The sequence below is a fragment of the Triturus cristatus genome, chromosome 4_1, assembly GCF_964204655.1.
Source record: "Triturus cristatus chromosome 4_1, aTriCri1.1, whole genome shotgun sequence".
Taxonomy (NCBI): Eukaryota; Metazoa; Chordata; class Amphibia; order Caudata; family Salamandridae; genus Triturus; species Triturus cristatus.
Window position 1 is genome coordinate 1,222,521,759 of NC_140585.1, and position 23,283 is coordinate 1,222,545,041.

The 23,283-nt window shown below is 44.2% G+C and overlaps 1 protein-coding gene across 2 annotated transcripts; it reads left to right on the plus strand.

Annotated features, from left to right (window-relative positions):
- Nucleotides 1–10,370: 10,370 nt before the first annotated feature.
- On the plus strand, nucleotides 10,371–22,710 carry DDIT3 (DNA damage inducible transcript 3). Of its 2 annotated transcripts, none has more exons than XM_085654604.1 (4): nucleotides 10,371–10,414; nucleotides 16,295–16,340; nucleotides 17,806–17,975; nucleotides 20,837–22,710. In XM_085654604.1, exons 3-4 carry the CDS (start codon nucleotides 17,832–17,834, stop codon nucleotides 21,308–21,310), a joined length of 618 nt encoding a protein of 205 aa, XP_085510730.1. In that variant the 5' UTR covers nucleotides 10,371–10,414; nucleotides 16,295–16,340; nucleotides 17,806–17,831; the 3' UTR covers nucleotides 21,311–22,710. The 2 variants fall into 2 exon arrangements, with proteins under 2 accessions (XP_085510730.1, XP_085510729.1); XM_085654603.1 differs by lacking the exon at nucleotides 10,371–10,414 and adding an exon at nucleotides 10,863–11,004.
- Nucleotides 22,711–23,283: the final 573 nt, after the last annotated feature.

The following is a 23,283-nucleotide window of genomic DNA, read 5'->3' on the forward strand; positions in this document are numbered from 1 at the left end:
TCCAGCTCGAACTGCCAAGCCATGTCTTCCCTGGACCGGAATCAAGCATCCTAGGACCGGTTTCGGGGTTTCACCCCTCTTCAGCCAGGATAGCTTGACTCCAGTGGCATAGTGAGCAAGGGACCCATGTCTGGGCATACCCTTCCCACATAGGGCAAACAGCAAAACACACAAGATAATGAGGCACTTTCTATTTCCATTTAACGCACTGAGATCACCTTTCGTGGTTATTGTCCAACAGACATGCAGAGCTCCCTTATGATGCAAGGAAAATCCCAACTTCTTCACTCAAACACTAGATAGAACTAATCGCATGCTAAGTGTTTTTACATAACATTGTTATCAACTTTTAAGTAGTGTTAGTCTTCAATTTCAGCAGAATTTGGATTGGCAACATCTTCCTTCAAATTTGAAAATCGGGATTATTAACCCTAGCACAGTTGAAGCACGTGGGTGGTTTTACCGCATATGCAGGGCTTTAAGTGGGATGAAAAGACTGTGGGGGGGCTCTCAGAGGGGCGAGGCAGATGTAATTAGGGCGTGGCTTAAAGGTGAGCAAAAAATCTGTGCTTAGCGTAGTGGATCACCCTACTGGTAATTTGCTGCTTCTGTCATTGTATCCAGATATGTAATACAACAAATAACATTACTCTTACAACAAACCAGGACTACTGGCTTTGTCAGTGGTAGTTAGCTGCATATGATAAATAAGCACTAACTACGGCTTCATTGTATATAACATAGAAAATGCTTAAGCACTGAAATGATGAGACTGAAATAACTATAACAAGTCTCTTTGAAGTTATATCAGAGACAGTGAAAGGTGCCACCGCTGCAGAGTTCAGATTTATTTTTCACCCTCAGGGTGAGGGCAAAAATGGAGAGCCCGACAGGGATCAGTCTCTGCACCTGCCTTTTTTTTTTTAGAACTGCTGGGGCTGAGCACCGACAGGACCCAGCACACTTAAAGCTCTGCATAAATGCAATAATGCCTCATGTGGTAAATTCACCAGATTGAAAGCTGTCCAACAGCACCTACAGCTAACTTAAATAACCCATAAACTGTGTTTAGCATAGTGTGCCCTCCGACTTGTATTTTGCTGTTTATCATTGCATCCAGATATACGACACAAGTAACATCATACCTGCATCAAGTCAGGACTATTGGCTTTGTCAATGGTTGTTCGTTGTATAAGACAAATAAGCAGCAACTATGGCGTGTATATAATATTGAACAAACATTAAAAATGCAATAGGTCTCGCCTTTCATTAAGTTAAAGCCATTTGCTTTGCTGTACAATACCATTAGCAAAGCAAATGGCTTTAACTTAATTAAAGGCGAGGCCTATTGCATTTTCAATGCTTGTTTCCGGACTGCAGGGACAGGAGACACATCGATGTGTGCGTGCTCCTGCTGGAGCGGGTAGTACAAAATGTTGTATACCCCCCCATTCTGCATGTTTATATTAATCTGAATAATCAACTAATTGTTATATTATTAATTCGTTTGAAGTGAAAACTCACCAATTATATTAACAAAAGAATTACACGTGGGATTTGCATTTTGCATGGCTAAACTAATTGTATACTAATATATGTACGCATACTAATGGTAGAAAATTAGAGTATTGCATGATATATGTTGCTTTTGTGATGTAATTGTAAGTTGCACCAGATGACATCACTCGGTGAATATAAACGCTTTGAATGTTGCTATTATGCTAGATAATTACTTACACATAGGGGAATTAGTGAGGGTTTAACATTTTATTAGCCATTTCAATGTTTTGATTACGTTTTTGTGTTTGTTTTGCTTAAGTTGACCATTTGGGCCTTCATAAAGATGGCTGACTGAGACGTACGATGTGACTGCTACTGTCTCACGAGGTTTTGGGTGAAGTGCGCCTGCGCCACCGCCAGCAACAATGGCCTCGTCCTGACCCCAGGAGAGATGTACCCATCAAGGTCATACTGGGAGAGTTGCCAGGACCTCAACAATGAACTGTCTTTAAAACCGGAACCAGCAAGTGCGATGACTTAATCTTACGGACTATGTGAGAACTTCACCGAGTGACCCCAAATTCTACAATCAGGACTGTCTAAAACTCATTCTTGATACATTTTGACATTAAAATCATTATAAAAGACGGTAGAATAGTGAGGGAAGGAGTCCTGTCGTTCGATTTGTCTTGCTGCGAATTTCCTGACGTTATGCTGACGGAGAGGACGGTGACACTGCTGGACAGCTGTTATCCTGAATCTTTGAGAGACTGAATTGCTGCCTGACTTTGATGAATTTAAAGATTTTTCCACGACTTGACTGACTTAGAGGACAACTAGTAGCCAGATTAGGTAAATATGATGTTCTGCGGTTTGGAGGATGATTTTCTAACAATTTGCAATTTAATTAGATAAACGATGTTTTGATTAATTGACAAACGTGTTGTGTCGATTATTTGAAGAAATTAGAATCAGAGAAGAGTATAAACAAATGAATTGAATTACCAAACTATAATACAACTAACTGATTCATCGCCAAATGAGGGGAATATCACGAGATTTGAAGTTAATAAAAGTATTCAATGCGCATTAGGGTTTAGGTGAAAATATATTCCTTTCATGTCAGCGTTTGGAAACTTATCCCTCTAGGGTAACAGTTCAATGAAGTGTGAGTGTTGGTGTTATGGGCCCCACCAATGAATGTATTTGAGTGAAATGTTACTGTGATATTTGGTCTGTGACAAAGGGGGAATTTGACATTCCACGCTGCATCACTCACACTGCTCACTTCTCACTAGTGGAGAAGTTACGGCATGACGTCATGCCAGGTGAGCGTTGTAGGCAAAAGGGAAAACCTTTAGAGAGTCATTTTCTCTCTGGATTTCCATTCTCTTTCTGAAACTCAGGAGCAGCAACATTGTCGTGGTGTCACCAGGGTTTAAGTGGAAGCTTTTTCAATATTATGTACAAGCCATAGTTGCTGGTTAATTATCTTATGCATCTAACAACCATTGACAAAGCCAATAGTCCTGCCTTGTTGTAGGTATGTTACTGGTAACATTAACCTGAAAGCAATGACAGAAACAGCAAAATACAAGTCGGGCGGCACACTATTGCTAAGCACGGATTTGTAGCTTACGTGTTTTTAAGCCACGCCCTTAATTACATTGGCCACGCCCCTTTGAGAGATCCCCCCCCCAGTTTTTTCATCCCACTTAAAGCCCTGCCATTCAGTAATAAATAATTACAATCTACTACATTTCAATATAGTTGTCCAAGTTCTTGTGATATGGTATTTAACCCCTTGAATGCCCATGACGAGCTGGACTCGTCATGGCACACAGTTCTCGTGTGCCCATGACGAGTCCAGCTCGTCATGAGGCATTCCCTTGGAAATCCCTCAGGTGCGGACACCAGAGGGATTCCCTTTCACTAAAAATAGCCTTGGGAGCTGGGGAAGAGCTTCCCCAGCTCCCGAGGCCCCCCCCTGCTTTCAGTGTAATGACGATCGGCGCGCACGTCGCGCCGACGTCATTACACTGAAACTGAAACTAAAATGAGCCAAGAGGCTCATTTCAGTTTCACTTTCTACGTGCTCAGTGGGCTATCTCAGCCCCCTGAGCACGTAGAAAGACGGGAGAGGTATCGTTGGAAAGAGGGGAATCTCCCCTTTCCAATGGTACCCCTCCCCAGTGGATCCCTGCTTGGGGATCACCACAGGAGGGCGATCCCCAAGCAGGGATCCACCCACTAGACACCAGGGAGGGGGGAGCGGCCCCTTGGGCAAGGGCCTTTGCTCCCCCCTGAATACTTTGGCACAATTTTGTCTTTTTGCCCCCCCTGGATGGCAGATGGGGGCGGTAGCCCCCAATCTGCCCCCCCCGGGGGGGGGCAAAAAGCCCACTAGACACCAGGGAATTTGAAAAAAAATAAAAATAGGGGTGGGGGCTGCCCAAAACGGGCAGGCCCATGCCCCCACCCCCCAATTATTACAGTCTTTCTGTCCCCCCCCGGGGGGCAGATGGGGCATTGGCCCCTAATCTGCCCCTTTGGTGGAGCAGAAACCCCACTAAACACCAGGGATTTGTTTTTAGGTTTTTTTAGGGTGGGGGCTGCCCGAAACGGGCACGCCAATGCCCCCACCCACCCGCCATCATTACAGCCTTTCTACCCCCCTGGGGGGCAGATGGGGCATTGGCCCCTAATCTGCAGCTTCGGGGGGGGGGCGCAATGCCCACTTGACGCCAGGGATTTTTTTTGCACAATTTTATTTAGGGTGATGGATTTTATTTAGGGTGGAGGCTGCCCGAAATGGGCACGTCCATGCCCCCACCCCCGCCACCATTACAGCCTTTCAGCCCCCCCCCCGGAGGCAGTTGGGGCAGTAGCCCCCAATCTGCCCCCCCCCCAGAGGGGCAGAAAGCCCACTATCCACCAGGGATTGTTTTTGCGCAATTTGTTTTTAGGGTGTGGGCTGCCCGAAACGGGCACGCCAATGCCCCCACCATCCCCCCCACAAAAATGACAGTCTTTCTGCCCCCCAGGAGGCAGATGGGAGCTGTAGCCCCCAATCTGGCCCCCCCTGAGGGGCGCAGAATGCCCACTAGAAACCATGGATTTTTTTGTTTTATTAGTGTAGGGGAAGTGGCTCCCCAAAATGGGCATGACAATACCCCAGGAAACGTTGGGGGATCCACGCAAGCCATACCTCCCTGGAATCCCCCGGGTGTCTAGTTTTCAGAAATGTGTGGGTTTGGTAGGTTCCCCTAGGTGGCCGCCGAGCACCGGGCCAAAAACCCAGGTGACCCCCCCCCTTGCAAAACCAGGTCATTTTGAGGTAGGCAATTTTCATGTTGCCTCAATTGGTTTTAGGCCCTTGCCTGTCGCGGGTACTTGGGCCTCCCACACGAGTGAGGCACCGTTTTTATCGGGAGACACGGGGGAACGCTGGGTGCTAGGAAATTTGTGTCAGCCCGGTGATGCCACAACTTTCCCACACAAAAATGTGTGAAAAATGTGATTTGTTTCAGCTATATTTGAGGTTTGCAGGGCATTCTGGGTAAGGAAACGTTGGGGGATCCACGCAAGCCATACCTCCCTGGAATCCCCGGGTGTCTAGTTTTCAGAAATGTGTGGGTTTGGTAGGTTCCCCTAGGTGGCCGCCGAGCACCGGGCCAAAAACCCAGGTGACCCCCCCCCCCTTTGCAAAACCAGGTCGTTTTGAGGTAGGCAATTTTCATATCGCCTCACTACGTTGTGGGCCCTTGCCTGTCGCGGGTACTTGGACCTCCCACACGAGTGAGGCACCATTTTTCTCAGAAGACTTTGGGGAACACGGGGTGGGTGGAACTTTGTGGATCCATGCAGATTCCAGAACTTTCCACCAGAGAAATGTGGGGAAAATGTGTTTTTTTGGCAATTTTTAGGTCTCGCCTGAGCCAGCGCTTTAGCGCTGCTCTGGCGAGAGCTATAGAAAGCGAGATTTGGAAGTGCAAACAGGCCGCCATCTACAGTGCATGTGCGCCGGGCGCGCGCACCATTTGTCTGCCTGCTGATCACTTTCGCGGCGGCTTTGATGTTCTCAGTGAGCCGCGCGGCCACTGAGAACATCAAAACTGCCGCGAAAGTGATCACCATTTGCCACCCCCTCCCTTATCCCACTTCCTGCTTGTGCTTCTGAGAGTTGAAGAAACTGCAGTAAGTGGAAGCTACAGAGAGTATTCAGGCACTGAGATCCGGGTTATTTATGTTTTCGCTGCTGCCTTCATGACTCCTGAGAGAGGGGGTTGAGAGGACAGTGCCTAGTGCAAGGGGTAGTAGAGGCAAGCCATGGATCACAGACGTTGCCACTGGTTAACAGTCGTCAAAGTCAGGCGTTTTCAGCTGAATGAGTGTTTTAGTCTTACCAGTAAGTTTAATTACTTTAAGCCTATGTCTTCCTCTGTCCTGTCCTCCGTCTAGTTTCAGCCTTGGAAGCTGGGTGTCTCTGGGAATGGTTAAGTTCATTCTGGCTTTAAAAATTTGGCTGGACTGTGCCCAGGGTCCAACTTGGTGGTGATGTGATTATCACGCTGGACGTCGAATGCCTTTTGTTTATAGCCTCCCTCCTCCACTCCCCAGGGTGTGAGCTTCCCAGCGTGTGGTGTCTTTGCACTGGCATGTGAAGTTGCCTCCCTCTGAAGAGTGCCTAGCTGACGTCAGCCTCACGAGGGAGGGTACAGAGAAGACTACAAAGGGCACCTTCACTTATGGTGCTGGTATGGCATTTTCTAATATTTAACCACGTGTGAGGAAGGGTACAGCTGTCTTTGTTTAATGGAACACCCAATGTAAATATTACCTTGGACTTACGGTCCCGAGAAGAACCTGCACACACTAATATTGGTGTTATCTAGGACTGGTGCTATGAAATGGATCGTCTTACTCCACAAAGTTCACCAGTGGCCTCTGTAAATAACAGCGCACAGGCCCAGAAGGCCGCAGAAAGGTTGCATCTTCACCCTGGGTCTCCTCAGCGTGGCGTGTCATAGTTCACAGCTCCTTACTATTCTGTGTGGATGTTGCATGTGCTGGTTAAGAGTTTCGTCTGAAGCTGAGTTTTCATATTTTATCCAATAAACGGTCCGTACATGCAAGTACATTCAGGTGGCCCTAGATTAGTGCTCACTAGAACAGGCTGCTATTTTTTCAGAGTTTTTTTTTCTTTGTAAGTACTTAAAAAGCGTTCCCTTATGCCAGGTAAACTTTCATATTTTCAGGAAAAAGCCAAAATGAAAATTTTGCAGATGCTAAAACGTAGGCTTGCCTCAAGGAGTAAAAGAATACGCATGATGGCTGAGTCACTGGGGACAATAGCAAACTGAGTTCTGCAACTTATAGTGGGATGCTACACACCTCGCTCTCTCTCTCTCTCTCTCTCTCTCTCTCTCTCTCTCTCTCTCTCTCTCTCTCTCTCTCTCTCTCACATCTCTCTCTCTCTCTCTCTCTCTCTCTCTACACACCTCTCTCTCTCTACACACCTCTCTCTCTCTCTCTCTCTCTACACAGCCCTCTCTCTCTACACACCCCTCTCTCTCTACACCCCTCTCTCTCTCTACACCCCTCTCTCTCTCTACACCCCTCTCTCTCTCTACACCCCTCTCTCTCTCTACACCCCTCTCTCTCTACACCCCTCTCTCTCCACACCTCTCTCTACACACCCCTCTCTCTACACACCCCTCTCTCTACACACCCCTCTCTCTACACACCCCTCTCTCTACACACCCCTCTCTCGCTCTACACACCCCTCTCTCGCTCTACACACCCCTCTCTCTCTACACCCCTCTCTCTACACCCCTCTCTCTCCACCCCTCTCTCTCTCTACACCCCTCTCTCTCTCTCTACACCCCTCTCTCTCTACACCCCTCTCTCTCTCTACACCCCTCTCTCTCTCTACACCCCTCTCTCTCTCTACACCCCTCTCTCTCTACACCTCTCTCTCTCTACACCTCTCTCTCTCTACACCTCTCTCTCCACACCTCTCTCCACACCTCTCTCTCCACACCTCTCTCTCTCTCCACACCTCTCTCTCTCCACACTTCTCTCTTTCTCTCTCTCTCTACACACCCCTCTCTCTCTCTCTACACACCCCTCTCTCTCTACACACCCCTCTCTCTCTACACACCCCTCTCTCTCTCCACCCCTCTCTCTCTCTCTCTCTACACCCCTCTCTCTCTCTACACCCCTCTCTCTCCACACCTCGCTCCACACCTCTCTCTCTCCACACCTCTCTCTCTCTCCACACCCCTCTCTCTCTCTCTCCACACCCCTCTCTCTCTCTCTCCACACCTCTCTCTCTCTACACCTCTCTCTCTCCACACCCCTCTCTCTCTCTCTCCACACCCCTCTCTCTCTCTCTCTCCACACCCCTCTCTCTCTCTCTCCACACCCCTCTCTCTCTCTCTCTCTCTCCACACCTCTCCCTCTCTCTCTCTCTCCACACCTCTCTCTCTCTCTCTCTTTCCACCTCTCTCTCTCTCCACACCTCTCTCTGTCTACCTCTAAGAGGCAGCCGGAGCCTGATCGCACTGCTTGTCCTTTACAAATAAATAAAAAGGATTGGCATAGACAATAGGTCTCGCCTTTGGTGCCTTATAAGTGTTTAACCATGCAACAGTTAATGTTGTTGCACAAAGGATATTGTGCTGCCTATCTAAATACTTATAAGGTCCCAAAAGCGAGACCTATTGGCTATGCCAATGCTTGTTTAGGTTTGCAAGGGATTCTGGGTAGCAGACCCTGGTGGGAGGCAGTCACGTCACCCCATCCTGGATTCCCCTGGGTGTCTAGTTTTCAAAAATGTATAGGTTTGCTAGGTTTCCCTAGGTGCCGGCAGAGCTATGGTTAAAAAACTACAGCTATTCACTTTGCCAAAAAAGGGTCATTTTTCACAGCGAACTTTAGGTGTGTCCACGTTGCGTTTTGCGCCATTTCCTGTCGCGGGCACAAGGCCGACCCACACAAATGAGGTACCATTTTTTTCTGAAGACTTTGGGGAACGCGGGGTGCGTGGAAATTTGTGGATCCACGCAGATTCCAGAACTTTCCACTAGGGAAATGTGGAGAAAATGTGTTTTTTTTGGCAATTATTTAGGTTTACAAGGGATTCTGGGTAACAGAACCTGGTGGGAGGCAGTCAAGTCACCCCATCCTGTATTCCCCTGGGTGTCTAGTTTTCAAAAATGTATAGGTTTGCTAGGTTTCCCTAGGTGCCGGCAGAGCTATGGTTAAAAAACTACAGCTAGGCACTTTGCTAAAAAAGGGTAATTTTGCATTGTGAAAATGTGGTGTGTTCACGTTGGATTTTGAGCCATTTCCTGTCGTGGGCACTATGCCTACCCCTACAAGTGAGGTACCATTTTTATCGGGAGACTTAGGGTAATTCAGATTTGTAAAGGAACTGTTATTACCTATTGACTTTCGATGCATTTCTGCCTTCCAAATGAAAGACATTGTGTAAAAAAGAAGTCATTCAAAAAAATGACTGATAATTCTCATGCTAGTATGAGTATTCCCAATTTCGGAAATGTGCAAATATCTACTGTTTCTAAACTCTATATTTTGTTCCCATTTCAGAAATACATAGGTGTCTTTAATACCGATTTTTCCATGTACACATTTTTACAGAATAATTACTATATACCCGGTACATAATAAAAAACCATTGCAAGTTGCTGCTCAGTTTTTGGCTCTGGGTTCGTCGGGTTCTTGGTGAACCTACAAGTCCTATATATCCCCACAACCAGTAATGTCCACCGGATGTAACGGTATATTGCTTTCAAAGAGCTGTCATAATTAGAAGAAGTTACAGGTGAAAACGTTGACACAAAAGTCTTTTTTATTCAACAAATTTTCAATTTATCCCATATTTAACTGTCAGTTTCTATAAAAAAACCTTGATGGATCTACACAAATGACCCCTTGCTGAATTCAGAATTTTGTCTACTTCTCTAAAATGTATAGCTTTCCAGGATCCATTATTGCTTTTGTACCCATTTCTACCATTAACTGGAAGGAGGTCGGAAGCACAAAAAATAGCAAAAATAGGCTATGTCCCAGAAAAATGCCAAAACTGTGTAAAAAAATTTTGGGTTTCTGACAAAAGTCTGGTATCCCCTAAAAGCTGGGAAAATTGTGATTTCAGCCCCACAAACCCTTTTTTGATAACATTTGCAGGGAAAAACCCAGATGCTTTCATTTGCAGCCCGTTTTTCCCATTTTTCCAAAAAAAAACTAAATTTTGCTGTATTTTGGCTCATTTCTGTGACCCCTCCAGGGGAATCCACAAACCCCGAGTACCTTCAAAATCCCCATGATGTTGGCAAATTTGGCCTGGATACCTTATGTGGTCAAAAAGTTACAGGGGCCTCAGCGCGCACTACCCCAAATAGCCAAAAAAGGGCGTGGCACAAGAGGGGGAAAAGGCCTGGCAGCGAAGGGGTTAATGGCTATCGAGCGTTATTTTCTTAAGCGTCCAGGTCAAGCAGGTTTCATAGTCAATATTCGTCTGGTTAAAAAAAACTGCGGAGAAAGACACCAGCCTTTCAGTCGGTTTATGGGCGTATCCTCACAAAAGGGGTGGGCATGTTTGACTGGAAATCCCCGGCAGAACCTTGCCAGCTATTGCATCACCCTCTGCCCGTGAGTCAGACTAACAAGGGCTGCGTCAGAACTCGTGACCACTATTGGGACACTTCAGGGCACTTAGCACCCAACCAGACGTTTCCAACGTCACCATCTCTGCATTGTCAACCTAACCTGCTACCGACTCAAAATCTCATCCACGCAAGACAGACAATAAATAGCGTTTATTATATTGTACACTCCCCTGAGTGGGCGGAGTTAAATGCCATGCTACCATGCATATATGGCGAAGGTAGGTTGCACCGAGTACTTGGTTATTGAAACTAAAGAAATGCTTCGAACATGGTCTCAGGGCCAACCCTTTGTGTAAAATCAGCTGCCATTAAGTGCCATGGTATATTTACATTATAATGATGGATTCGCTTTGACGTAAGTAAAATGGTGACTTAGAGTCATTGTTGTACAGTTACTCAAATTATAAAATAGGCATACTTGTAATTTTAGATCAATTTCATCATTTTTATATATTAATGGAATTTCGGTAATTTTCAACAGATGTTTTATCGGCTGTTACCTTTCTCAGAAAGTATGCCGTTACAAAATGGCTATCCTGTTTGTAGGCGTGCGGGTGTAGTTACGTCACCAGGGCGTGGGCATCAGAGTCCTTTTTCTCTGGTGGTGCTCTATTTAGCCCGCCTCCTCACCGAGGTGATATAAAGTCCGGCTTGTCAGCGCTTGATCCTTGTCTACCGCTGAAGAAGTAAAACGATGGTTATCATGAGCTCGCGACCCCTCGCCCAGCCTAGTACAGCAACCCGCCCGGACCCGCGCCGCGCCCACCGTTTTTACCAGTGTCACAAGGCTGTGTCTAGAAAGAGAAAGGTGAGAGGATGCACGGTGGGGTTGGGGTAATGTGACCTTCCAATGTCCCCAGTGTGCAGGGACAGATCATATACTTGGTCTTTATTGTGTGGGACCTGTCCGGGTGCTGGGCGAGGGCCACATACACTGTTCCCTGCAGCTAGAGTTGTGTAAACGTAGGCCATGTGTGAAGTAACGGCGAATGTGGTTGTCCACTGGCCAGAAGAGACCTGCGTCAGCTCAGTGGACACTTCGTCCTCTTGCTGACAGAATCCATTAATTTTCCTCTTTTCCTATTCCTCTTTCCATTCCCCTGGGTTGGCCTCTATTTATTCCCCTAGATTTAGATCTACTTGTCATACTTTATACGTATAGTCTCTTTTCTTTGCGTTCCTTATTATGGGTTTATGGTTATTGCAAAGGGTCAAATACTATTATAGTCCTCTGTTCGTTTTAAGCAGGTTATATCTGGCATGTGCTCTAGTTTATTTGCATTTTGTTTTTCAAGCGCCACATTGCTCTTGCTGCATCAACGCACAATAAAAACGGAATGGGAAGTGAATGTACATCAGAGGCGCTATGGAGTCAATATATAACGCTCTGGAGTTTGGAGTGGGGTTAGACCATTTTGAAACCGAGTTGGCGTTTCAGACATTTCATTAATGTGGCCTGGTGTGGTAAAAAGAGGCACGTGCAGTACTTTCACCACCTAGATATCATGGTTTAACTGTTATTCAAAGAACATATTTTGCCTTTTTCTAAATCTTTTAAATGTGTGCTGAGCGTGGTGGTTCGGACTCACGTTCCTTGGTTTGTCTTCTTGCATGACAACTCTTAATCTCTTTTCAGTCGATGGTATGTAATTCTGTGTTTTGATCTGAGGTTGATAGTGGCTTGTTGATGGGGATTTTTCCGATACCAATCCAGGCCTGTTCCTATTTGGCCTCGTGAATGGTTCTGAAGGCTTTGAAACCAGTTCTTTGTTCCAAAGCAAGCTAAGGCAGAACTTCCTTCACGAGACTCTTTCGTGAGATTGAGGCCTACCGTAGCAACTCTTTTTTAGTTTTAGACGTTGTTTTTTGTAATCCTTTTATTCAAGGTGTTGAGAAGTACAAGTTGAGTCTAATCTATGATCTGGTTAGGTTTGAGTATTTTGTTTGCGGTGCAGCACTGTTATTCCTGAGCAGGCTTGACTGCTGGGTTGCATACGATACAAACATGTTAGTTTTGATCAGTTAGTCACCTTCTGTTCATGATCTGGAAGGTCGCGCATGCCTTTATAGTATTGGGTTATCGGTAATCAGGCGCACCCTTGCTTTGGACAAGAGGCGCTCCTTCATCCAGAAATGTTTGTTTCAATGCACATGGATGTTGGTTTGTGCTCCGAGCCTTCATCTTAAAGGTAGCTTTTGTACATAATGTGTTTGCATCAGAAAAGCGAATCGTGCTAGAAATTTGAAGCCAGTCAATTAGACGGGCAAATAGTATTTGGTAACCGATGTCATTTGTTAAGATTGTTTGGGGGTGGGTGGGGGGGATTAATTAATACATACAGAGGGAAACCAGTTAATTTCCTTCAATGCTTATTCAAACAAACATGCAAATATTGGGTCCAGCAAAAACCGTGCTGACAAAGCTACATTGTAACCTACTTAATAAATGTGTAAAATATTAGTTGCTATTCAACTTCTTTAATGGAAGAGAAAGATACTATCAAATATTAATTATTTATTGTAGTGCTTCAGAATGGTGGGTGCTGACCTGTAGTGGAAGGATTTAATTTCCCCTGTATCTTCACTCACTGTAGCTACATTTATTTCCCTCCATCCTTAACGGTATCCAATACTGAATTTTAACGACCACTTTCTCATTTAGACTTGCCTACATTTGTCTGCGAATACTGCCATTGTACGTAGTTTGAACGGGGTTCAACCGCGTAGCGTAGACTTTATTTAAGCAGAGAAAAGCCTGTTTTATTTTTAATGTATCTCTTTTAATTGATCCCCCCCCCCCCCCCTACAGCTGACCGCTCTTTAAATCCCACACTCTTTAGTGAATGTGCATACCTAATTTGGTTATTAGATTTCAGTTTCACAGTTTAATGGAAAAATAAAATGTTGGCTGTAGGAAAACGTGCGGTGTAGTTGGTATTTCGTTCGTTTTGTTGACTTGGGGGCGTTGTGTAGAATACAAAGAGAACAATACCTCATGGATTCACCCACTCCTCCCCTACTGCCCTGAAGAACATTGGACATGGTATGAGCTCGACATTTCTCGACATTCACACTACTAACCGCACCTTGAGCAGAACAGTGGATATCGTATTCTAACTGCATTTTTAAAATGTTGTACATATTCGGGAAATATTTGAAGCCGCACACCCTCTGACAACTCAGTTGGCAAAGCAAAAAGTGGCATCGCTACAACAAACAGCCCTGCTCATACCCGGCTAGAGGCAATCTCTCCGCAGTGGCTGAAGCATGAATTTAGACCATTGACTTCAGATCCTTGCTTCCCATTTCCGCCAGTGTAATTGTCTCCCGTTGGCACTGTACTTGCTGCTGCTCTGGCTTTATAGGGAGACCGTCAGTGTTTCTCATTGAGACCAAACCATTACTGTTATTTCTTCAATGGAAGACCCACGAGGAACTCTTTAAATGGGAGATGCACAATTACATTAGTGAAGAACAAACTTCAAGCACCGAAAAGGCTTTTTCATTCTGGACAATCCAAAGTAGATTGTATAGGGAAGGTTGAGTGCCAACAATACGTGTGTATGATCTGCCCAAAAGCTAAAACTGCTTAAACGACTAAGACTAAAGTTTTAGGTAAGATTGTCCGTTTATATTTTGCTACCATCGTCCAATTCCGTTATTTTCCCATAGGAATGGAACGCGCCACTTCCTACCGAAGGCCTATGAGGCGCGTCTCGTGATTTCCGTGGGAGCGCCATCTCCAGCTGATTGACGCCAGCTGGGAATGTCATGAGGCGGGCGGAGCGGCTGGAGCTGTGCCAGTGGCATCTGGAGGAAGGGTGGTGGCTCGGGGATAAGAGGCCTGTGCTGGGGACGGCAGCAGCTCCATACAGCAACATGAATTCAAATGAATTGAGCCACTCTTGGGTTCTGCGTGGCAAAGCAAAATGAATTTTATTGCAACGATTCCCTAACTGCGGTCATAATTATACAACTTATTTTTACTAGAATGCGCAGCCGGCAGTTTTTGTAATCCCAGTTTTTCAAATGGACGATAAAACGAGGGTACGAGTTATTGAAGCAGCTGCTGTTTCGGGACTTGACCAGACATGTTTAACGTGGGCTTTAAATTCATGATCGTCTCGTTTACAAAAGGGTGCGAGAAATCAAAATGTAGAGATCTCTACTGCTTTGTTCTTCTAACCATGGTACAAAATTATCTTAGAGGCAGGGCTTTAAGTGGGATGAAAATACTGGGGGGTTTGGGGTTCGCTCCATGGGCAGTGGCTTATGTAATTAAGGGCGTGGCTTAAACTCCTAAGGTAAAAATCTGTGGTAAACATAGTTCCCTCCCGAGTAGTATTTTGCTGCTTTTGTTAGTGCATCCAGATATATAATACAAGTAACAGTTCACCTACAAGCCAGAATTATTGGCTGTCAGTGGTTGTTAGCACTATAGCACTTCTCTTTTGAAGCTACCTCGTAGGCAGTAAAGAGTGTTATTGCTTCAGAGTTGAGAACATTTTTCACCCTGATGGTGAGGGCAAAAATGGAGAGCTCCATAGAGCCAGTCTCAGCACCTGCGTTTTTAGAACTGCCGGTGATGAGCACCTGTAGGACCTTGCCAACTTAAAGCCCTGGTTCTAGCATTTTATTGGGAGATACGCCGATCTTGGATTTGAAAACGCAGTGGATGAATTAGGAGCAAACATCATAAATAAATCCACATGTATACTAAAACCCCTCATAGATCAACATGCTTAAGGTACAATTCTTCCCAATGGCCATCTCTATAATAAATAGGTTATCAGACCATAGCAGTGGCTACATATAAACTAAAACCACACATAATAAAAGTAGTATTAAAAGTTTAAAGTACTCAAAGTAGAGTTTTTCCCAAAGACTATCTCAATAATTAAATCCCTCCGCAACTAGAGGAGCCTAGCTGTACCAAGGCTAGTCACCTCAAATATTGTAATATAAACCCATCCTTGAACAGCATATCAACTCCAGAAAAAGTTGAAGCAGATCCACCGTCTATAAAACAAATGATCATAGCTTCAAACCCCACTTCTTCGCATGTATATGCATGCGCTTTACTCTTCACAGCTGAAATCAGACTGCATTAGACTAGGTTTCTACACATGACTAGATACGCGTAAGTGAGGATAGTTCTCCCACAAGAATTAAGATGCGCAGATTGAATTAAACTCCTTCCTCCTGCTCCTGTTTCAGTTCTTCCTCCTATTCTGAAAGCACAGATGACTACAGTCATAAAACTCAAACGCAAGCAAGATATCTAGGGGCATATTAACAAGCCAGGCGATATAATTATCGCCGCTTTAGCGGCAGAAAACTGCAGCTAAAACGGCGATAATGGGCTTGATAATAGGCTCTATGGAATTCCAATTGAAGCCCATGTTAGACGTCCTTCACATCTAACATGGGTTTCAATTGGAATTCCATAGAGCATATTATCAAGCCCATTATCGCCGTTTTAGCGGCAGTTTTCTGCCGCTAAAGCGGCGATAATTTTATCGCCTGGCTTGTTAATATGCCCCCATGTAGCTCCATCGTTGAAGTTCAGGCTACGTGTTAGACAATCCTAATATAAAGCACATGTATCCATAGAAAGTAACCAATCAATGCTTTTTAATCAGACTAACACAATTTATTTGCAAGCGATTGACCAACAACTCGATAATTTTATCAAGCTGTAAAACTAAAGCTTTAAAATAAATACCCAATCTCCACTCACTTGCCCCAGTGATTTAGAAGGATGCTTTCCAGCCAGGTCTGGATTTTGGCATCACTCAAGGGGGTTATTAAGTACTAATGGGGGGGGGGGGGGGGGGGATTTGTTTTCTTTTATACCTGCAAAGACAGAGGATGCGGGTTGTTACACAGCACATCGGGCTCCTTTCACAATTTTGGCAGGTATGAGAAGCCTGGGCTCAAAGTAGATGAGAGATTTTGCCAGGATCACACATGAGGCCAAATGGGTAACCCAGGATTAGAACGGTAGTTTGTTTAGTCATGGAGCAGACGAGTTAAGATTATTGATATGTTAGTCATTTTCATAAGGTTTTAATTGTCTTCCTTTTTTTCTTTCTCAGTGTTGGAAGAGAAAGACTATCTTCATTCATCACCACACCTGATCAGGTAAAAATATATACTTGTTTCACAATCTCCTTCAGTTGTTAGAAGCAGCAGCAGCGAATGAGCTGCGTGTTTTTAGTCCTGAGTTGTCGGGCCTTTTGTGACGGGGATGATCTGACCACATTGTGACTAGCAACTGCTAGTTTAAGAAAGCTCTGCAGGGCCTTACACATCAGTAGTAGACGTGACTTACTTGCAGTATTTCTCTTAATTGGCTCATGGCCATGTTTAAATGGTTGTGATTACGTTGCACATATGTGGGTTGTGGTAATTATAGTACACAAATGTGCCTTCAAAAAAGCAGTAGTCTAACACAGCCATAGATTTCACAGGCAGAGCTCTTGACCTAGAGAGACACGGTGTCCAAAGTATTTTCCAACACTCAATTTAGCCCATCTAAGGAAATCCAGCGATAACAAACCTAATCGATTTCATCCTTTCTGTGGTGTTTTTAGTTAACTGACATCTCCGTGTGTAGCTACCTCAGCCAGGGGTCACCGTGCCACCAAAGGACAACCTCCCACCATAGAAGGCCAGTTTTTGTACTATTTACTGAGCAGCACGTGGAGGCATGGCCCATGGTCATAAAAAGGACCTGTAGTCGGACGCCAAAACTAGATTAATGTAGGAGAAGCGGGCTAAAGTCTGACTAGGAATTTGGTGGCTTTAATTTAACTAGCAGAGGAAAAAAAGTCTGATGCATTACTTTGAGAGATCCACAGTCAACACAGCACCACATATGTCAGATCTGACTTTGCCACACGCCAAGGACAAATCCTCTGGCTCAACGTCACTGCGCACAGACGCTGGTTGATGATGGGTCATAGGTTAACCCCTTGTTATGCAGAACCTCTGCTCTCTTAACCCACGACCAACATTGGCAGTACAGGAGTCCGACAGGACACAGTGAGGAAACACGTCTACCCGTGTAAAATGAAGCAAGTGCTGAAAAGACATACAACTTCACAATTTATTTGACACAGACAACACGCACAGATGTGTTGAGGCTCACATATCCCTATCTCCTGTGAGAGCATCCTTTCTCGTTGCTCAACCTATCACATTAGCTCCACTTAGTGCCAATGGGACATTCGAAACGGTAGACATGCCGTCATAAATTTATAACATAACCTTTATGTCCTCATGAAAGCTATTGGGTTACAGGGGAGATGGGGCAGTTCAGTCATGAGATGCAGGGCTTGAGCAGTACGATGGACACACTGCTGAAGTGAACTAATGTTCTCCGTTGGTCGAACATTGTTCTAGCAATTGCTGCCTGCCCTAGGGCTGATGCTGTTGTGCTTAATCACCTGTGTGCAAATACCAAGTAGAGACTCGAAACTCGCATTTAAATTAGTGGGGTACTTTCTTGGTCAAAACCATCTAATATAAACCCTTGTCTGAAGAATGCATGTGTAGAAGGTGTTCGTTAAGTGTTTAGTGATTGCAACAATGTTTATTTTTTCAGCGAGCCCGCCTGGCAGAGGCTCAGAAATGACGGCAGAGTCCCTGCCGCTTTCCTCCTGTGCTCCAGCACCCAGCACACTGTCCGGCTGGGAGCTGGAGGCCTGGTATGAGGACCTCCACGATGTACTGCTCTCCGATGTCAAGGGCAGCCAGCCAGTGGGAACACAACAGGTGAGGCCTCGAGGGTTTTGCCACCTAACTCAACAGTCTTTGGTTGAGGATCACACACACCACCAGTGTGCTGCATTTATTCGGACATTATAGCTATATGCTGTAAAGCAGTACTTTTCAACCGAGTTCTAGACCTGCAGTCCACACAGTCTGTGTGATTCTTACAGATATGTTTGAATCCTCGTGCCTTGGCCCCCTTCTTGGTGAAATATTTAGAAACTAGCACATTCCAGTATCAAACGCTATTAGGACAAGCATTGGCCAAGCCAGTGAGCCTGACTTCATTTTAAGGTACACAGAGGCACTTTAGCCAAACAGTGTGACGTACAAAGTGGCACAGGCAAGGCACTCCACTCATGCCACAAATTGCATGAGATGAGATTTTATTTTGTGTACTCTTATGTATATTAATGGATCTAATGTAAGCCAAATGATACATGATAGTTTAACTCTTGTAGATGTGTGTGGTACATGGTCATAAGGCACATCACCGAGTCTGTTCTTAAAACTGCAAGAAAGATAAGCTGCTACAAGTAAAAGTAATAGTCAGTGGAGAATGTCTACTTTTTCCAGAATCATTTTATGCAACTTAAACTGCTCAATTAAAGTCAGCCAGCTCTTCCTGGGTTTTTGACTTCTTAAGCTGTACAGATAAGAGTCGGTCAGTGTAGCGGTTACTTAAATACCTGTGACTTCTATATCACAGGGATGAAGCCTGGCGTGATGAAGTGATTTCCGCCACCTGGGTAATACAACTATTACCCAAAGCAGTTTGAAGCCTCAGTAGTACGGCAGCAGGCACTGTTGCTGTGGAAGTGATGTTATGACAGCAGAATTAATTAACCTAATACTTCAGGTCTTAGTAAAGCAGAATTCTGAATTCACTTGTCAGCAGGTTCCATTAAACAGTTTTATAGTGGACTCAATCTCGGTTGACCGAGTGAAGTGCATTCTGCTGCGGAACGTGTTGTCATATTCTTCCAATGGAAGTGTGACCAATCAAGACAGATTTGTAACGGTTACAGCCATGCAGGACTGTCTGTAGCGCCACACCCACGTTGGCACTGTCACTAGTCTTTGGGAAAATGAATGCAACTCCTGGGCTTTGAAGGTTTACTTCTGAGAACTAAAATGCTTTCCTACATGTTTGATGGAGGCAAAACTGAGAGACTTGCGCCAAGTTGTTTGGTTGGACCCTTCCCTCTTAACTGTACAATGGCCCAGGGTTTTTTTTATAATTTGTTGTTGTTACCAGTAACAGGAAAACCCAATATTGAGACATTTGGGGGAATCCAGCTCTGGTGAAATTAAAATATCTAGTGTGAAGATCTTGGAGTAACATACTATCACCAAGGACGGTTTCATGGAGCACGGCTGTGTGCAGAATTAGGGTGCCAGATTGGAACAATTAATTTATCAATGCATCCTCACAGTTAATATATTGGAGTTAAAATTAACAACGGATTGGTAAAATAAAATGCACAATAAACCATTCCCAGAAAAAATGTTGACATTGGGCAAAGAATTGCACTTAATGAAGTTATTGTGCAGTAACTTTAAAAGAACTGTACATTAAAGATTGCTTCTATTATTCCACATAGACATGCAAGTGATTTGTATTCATAAACGTAGACTAACCCAATGTTTACATGTCTGTAGTCGTTTTTAAAAATGGAAATATACAGCAAGAAGGTCTTTTGAATAAATATTAGGCTTGTGTACCACGCCAATATCGGTTGACATTGATAGCATAGGGAATTGAATAAAGGTAAGATATGATCTTTTTTTTCAAATAGCTGCACACGTAAGCGTGCTAAAATGCTTATGTTCTTAAATTATTGTATAGTTCTATGTACGGCTGCCTTTAGTGCTAAAATTCAACTGGCCCCACGTGAGTTCAGTTATCTTTCGTAGATATGGAAGTATACTATTTGATCATTTTTTCACTGAACCTGAAAAACCTGGATAAATACAATGATTTAAACATTAGTATGGATAAATACAAACAAATGCAAAAAAATGAAGCATTTAAGAAAGTGCAAGAGGTCTTCTCCTCAGACCAATAAAGAACAGTAAATGGGACTTTTAAGATTATACATTTTTACATAATTGTATTAGTTGGCTACATTTTCAACTGTTTAGTGAAAAGCTATTCGCTAACAGTCTGGTCACAGAAGGAATTTGAGAGGTTGGTTTCAAGGATTCCACCGGAGAAGCAGATTTTGCAATGATCCCTTGACAGGGCGACCTTTAACTAATTACGAAACCTGGTTAGTGATTACACCCTCAGACCCCAAAGAGTGAGACAGCAGACCAAGTCTGAGGAGATCAGTAATCTGCAAAAAAAGTCTCGATTCCAAGCCAACAAAGCTGACGTTCATGTAACAGGAAAAACATTGATACCCAACACAGCAGTTCAGAGGTAATGGTCTACTCAGCCACACCATCTGCTTCAGCAAGGATGGTTTACATGCTTCAGTGTCCACCTCAGTCGATAGCTGATTTGCCCAAATAACAGTAAAAATTATACTACTGCTGTTTTATCTGAGATCTATGTCGGACAGTGAGTTCTTTCCAAGCAGAGCTTTATAGCATTTGGATTGTGCCAAGACTATGCAAATCTAGTTGTGGTGAATGTGGTCTACGGTGTCCTTATCGAGGCTTCAAAATGTGTCTTGCTCTATGCATTAAATAGGGGTGAATGCAGAATAGTTGGCCACCCTTTGGCTTCTCAATCTTACTTGTTACTGTCCACTAGAAAACTACAAACCTAAGTTGTTTTTTTTTCTTTCAAGTTGCTGCTGACATGGGGCTGGGTGTTTTGTGTTATATGTTTTACGTGTGTTTTGTCATCCATCCAGAATGAGTTGAAAGTATGGGACCCACTTGAAGCAACATTACTGTGGAACTCTGAGCCTGTGACGACATGCTGCCCTGCAGATTTCGACAATGAACAGTGTCAGAGTTTGGAAGGTGATTTCTCGGACAGCCTCCTTGAGTTTCTGATCCAGGACCATGAACCAAGTTTTTGTGCAACTTTAGGGAGTCCGGCAAGTGACGAGCAGTTGCCTGTGGTCCCGGAGTCCGATTCTGGCAGCATTAATCACACAGAGGATGAAGACTCTAGTTCTCCATGTGGAACGAAGAGGAAGCGCAGTGGACAGCCCCGAGGAGGGAAAAGACTGAAAGAGAGAGAGCAAGAAGGAGACAGGAAAGTGTCTGAACTCTTAGCAGAGAATGAACGACTGAAAGTGGAGATTGAGCGATTGAGTGCAGAAGTTGAGAAGACAAGGAAAGCCCTAATTGACAGAATGGTAAACCTGAAGAAAGAATAACGAGAAAGTAGTAAAGGAAAAGGTTGAAGGACAATGTGGTCTCTAAATACGTCTTGTTTTACATGGCTTTTGTTAGGGCAGTAATTTTTGTTTACTTAGTTTAAATATTTGTGGTCAAGGTATGTGTACCTCTTGAAATATACAGTTCGAGAGAGATTGACATTATGTATTCTTGGTGTGCGGGTTGATGAAAGATCGGACGCTACATTTACCTTTTTTTAAAGTACTCCCCAGGTTAGTGCTGTTTGTGCCAGAATGGGCAGGCCATGTTAACTACCCTTTATGGTTGGGTTCAGGTCTGATGGCTTAGAGGACTAATGCATCCTCTACAATAATCTGTGTTTGATCCAAGGGTTACGTTAGATTCCTTGCAGCTCGATTTAGCCGTTCATCCACCCGAAGGCCAATACAATGATTACTATTGAGTTTAATAACCATAACCCTTTTCCATAACAGCAACCCCCTGTGTGAGTAAACGATTTTGGAGACTTTTCAAGGGGTAAAACCAAGATATGAAGCTAAAACTGGCAGCTTGGCAGTCATGGGTCTTTAAATAAAAACGGATTATCTGTGAAGTGCAGCTTCTTTTTCCCTTTTTAAGATCAGTTTATTTTTGATGCCTCAGTAATAAGGCCTGAACGCTCTAACGTAGTAATAGACAGAAACTATGTGAAACAGTCATAGTATAAATACACATTCTCTGATCCCTTTGGCGGCAGATGCTGATTTTTATTGCATCTTTGTGAGATGTGCAAGAGTCGGTATTACATGTGCCCTTTCAAAAAATGAAGCAATGCTCTGAGGAGATGCATGCCTTCAGCAGCATTCCCCCCGGGAGTGGCCATGCTTGCAAGAATGTCATCACACGCCATGCTTGCAATCGCTCGTTCCCTGTCGACAGGGCAGTTACACGGTATCTCGTGCTGAACTGAGCCCGTCTGGGACTTAACCGCCTCACTAATGTTGAACAAATGAGCAGGAAGGCGAGTTGCATCACCGCGAGTTTAACTTTCAAACTGGTTGAAGTGACGTTTCAAAAGAGTGACCAAATTATTCACCTGGTGTCCACGTAATTGAACAAGTATTACGTCATAAGGGCCTGAACTAGTAAGCGTACATTGTAGGGGACTGGCAACTGCGGTTTGAGATGTAAAGTCATTGCAATGGGGAACCTCACATCCTTGTTTTTTTTTTTTGCGCTAATGTACAGCGACTGTCCATTGAAACCAGTGGAAGAAACACTTATTTACTGCGGTTTTCCTTGACCCTAGTGGTGTTTACTATGCAGATTTTAGTATTTAACTTTTCATATTCTTTTGCATGTTTGTATGTACTTTGACATATTGAGTCAATTATTTGTATTTGATATTCAAATTAAAAATATCTACCAATGCTTTCTATTCTTAAGTCCAACAGTTAAATTATTTAAGGGGTCAAGCCAGCAAGGACCTTCTATGTAAAATAAGTAACACTGCGTAGTGTATTTCTTAATTCTCTGCACAGGATACGGGTTGCAGGCTTGGTAATCGCCAAATGTTTCATAGAGGACCTGCAGAGCAAGTCGTAGCAGTCAGTAAACTAAGCATTCCCAAACTTGGACATCAGTGCTACATCACTACCAAGACTGGATTGAGATGCACAGTAGTCACTCACGACACAAAACACTTCTTACATAGGTCTGATTGAAAGGAAAACACTCTTCCAACTAAGCACTCCTCATGGTGTAGTGTGCTGCCCATTCAATAATGTGTTTGTGTCTCACAGTGGCATAAGGAAGCTGCTATGTAAGTGCAATTGCAAAGATCAATGATCTACACATCCGTGTTACTCTTGGCATCTGGAATCTGTTTTGTTCTTGAAAGGGCGGTGGTGGATATATCAGACGGGTTTTTTCACTAGGCTGCTTAGTTGTGCAGTTGATCTCTGGCAAATGTAATGAGTTTCAAGTTGGGGCAAAATGTATTAATGTAGCC

Bases quoted from the DNA above. Each gene is read 5' to 3' on its own strand.
- DDIT3 (XM_085654604.1), top strand. From the start codon at position 17,832: ATGACGGCAGAGTCCCTGCCGCTTTCCTCCTGTGCTCCAGCACCCAGC. The intron at 17,976-20,836 runs GTGAGGCCTCGA...TCATCCATCCAG, and splicing joins AGCCAGTGGGAACACAACAG to AATGAGTTGAAAGTATGGGA.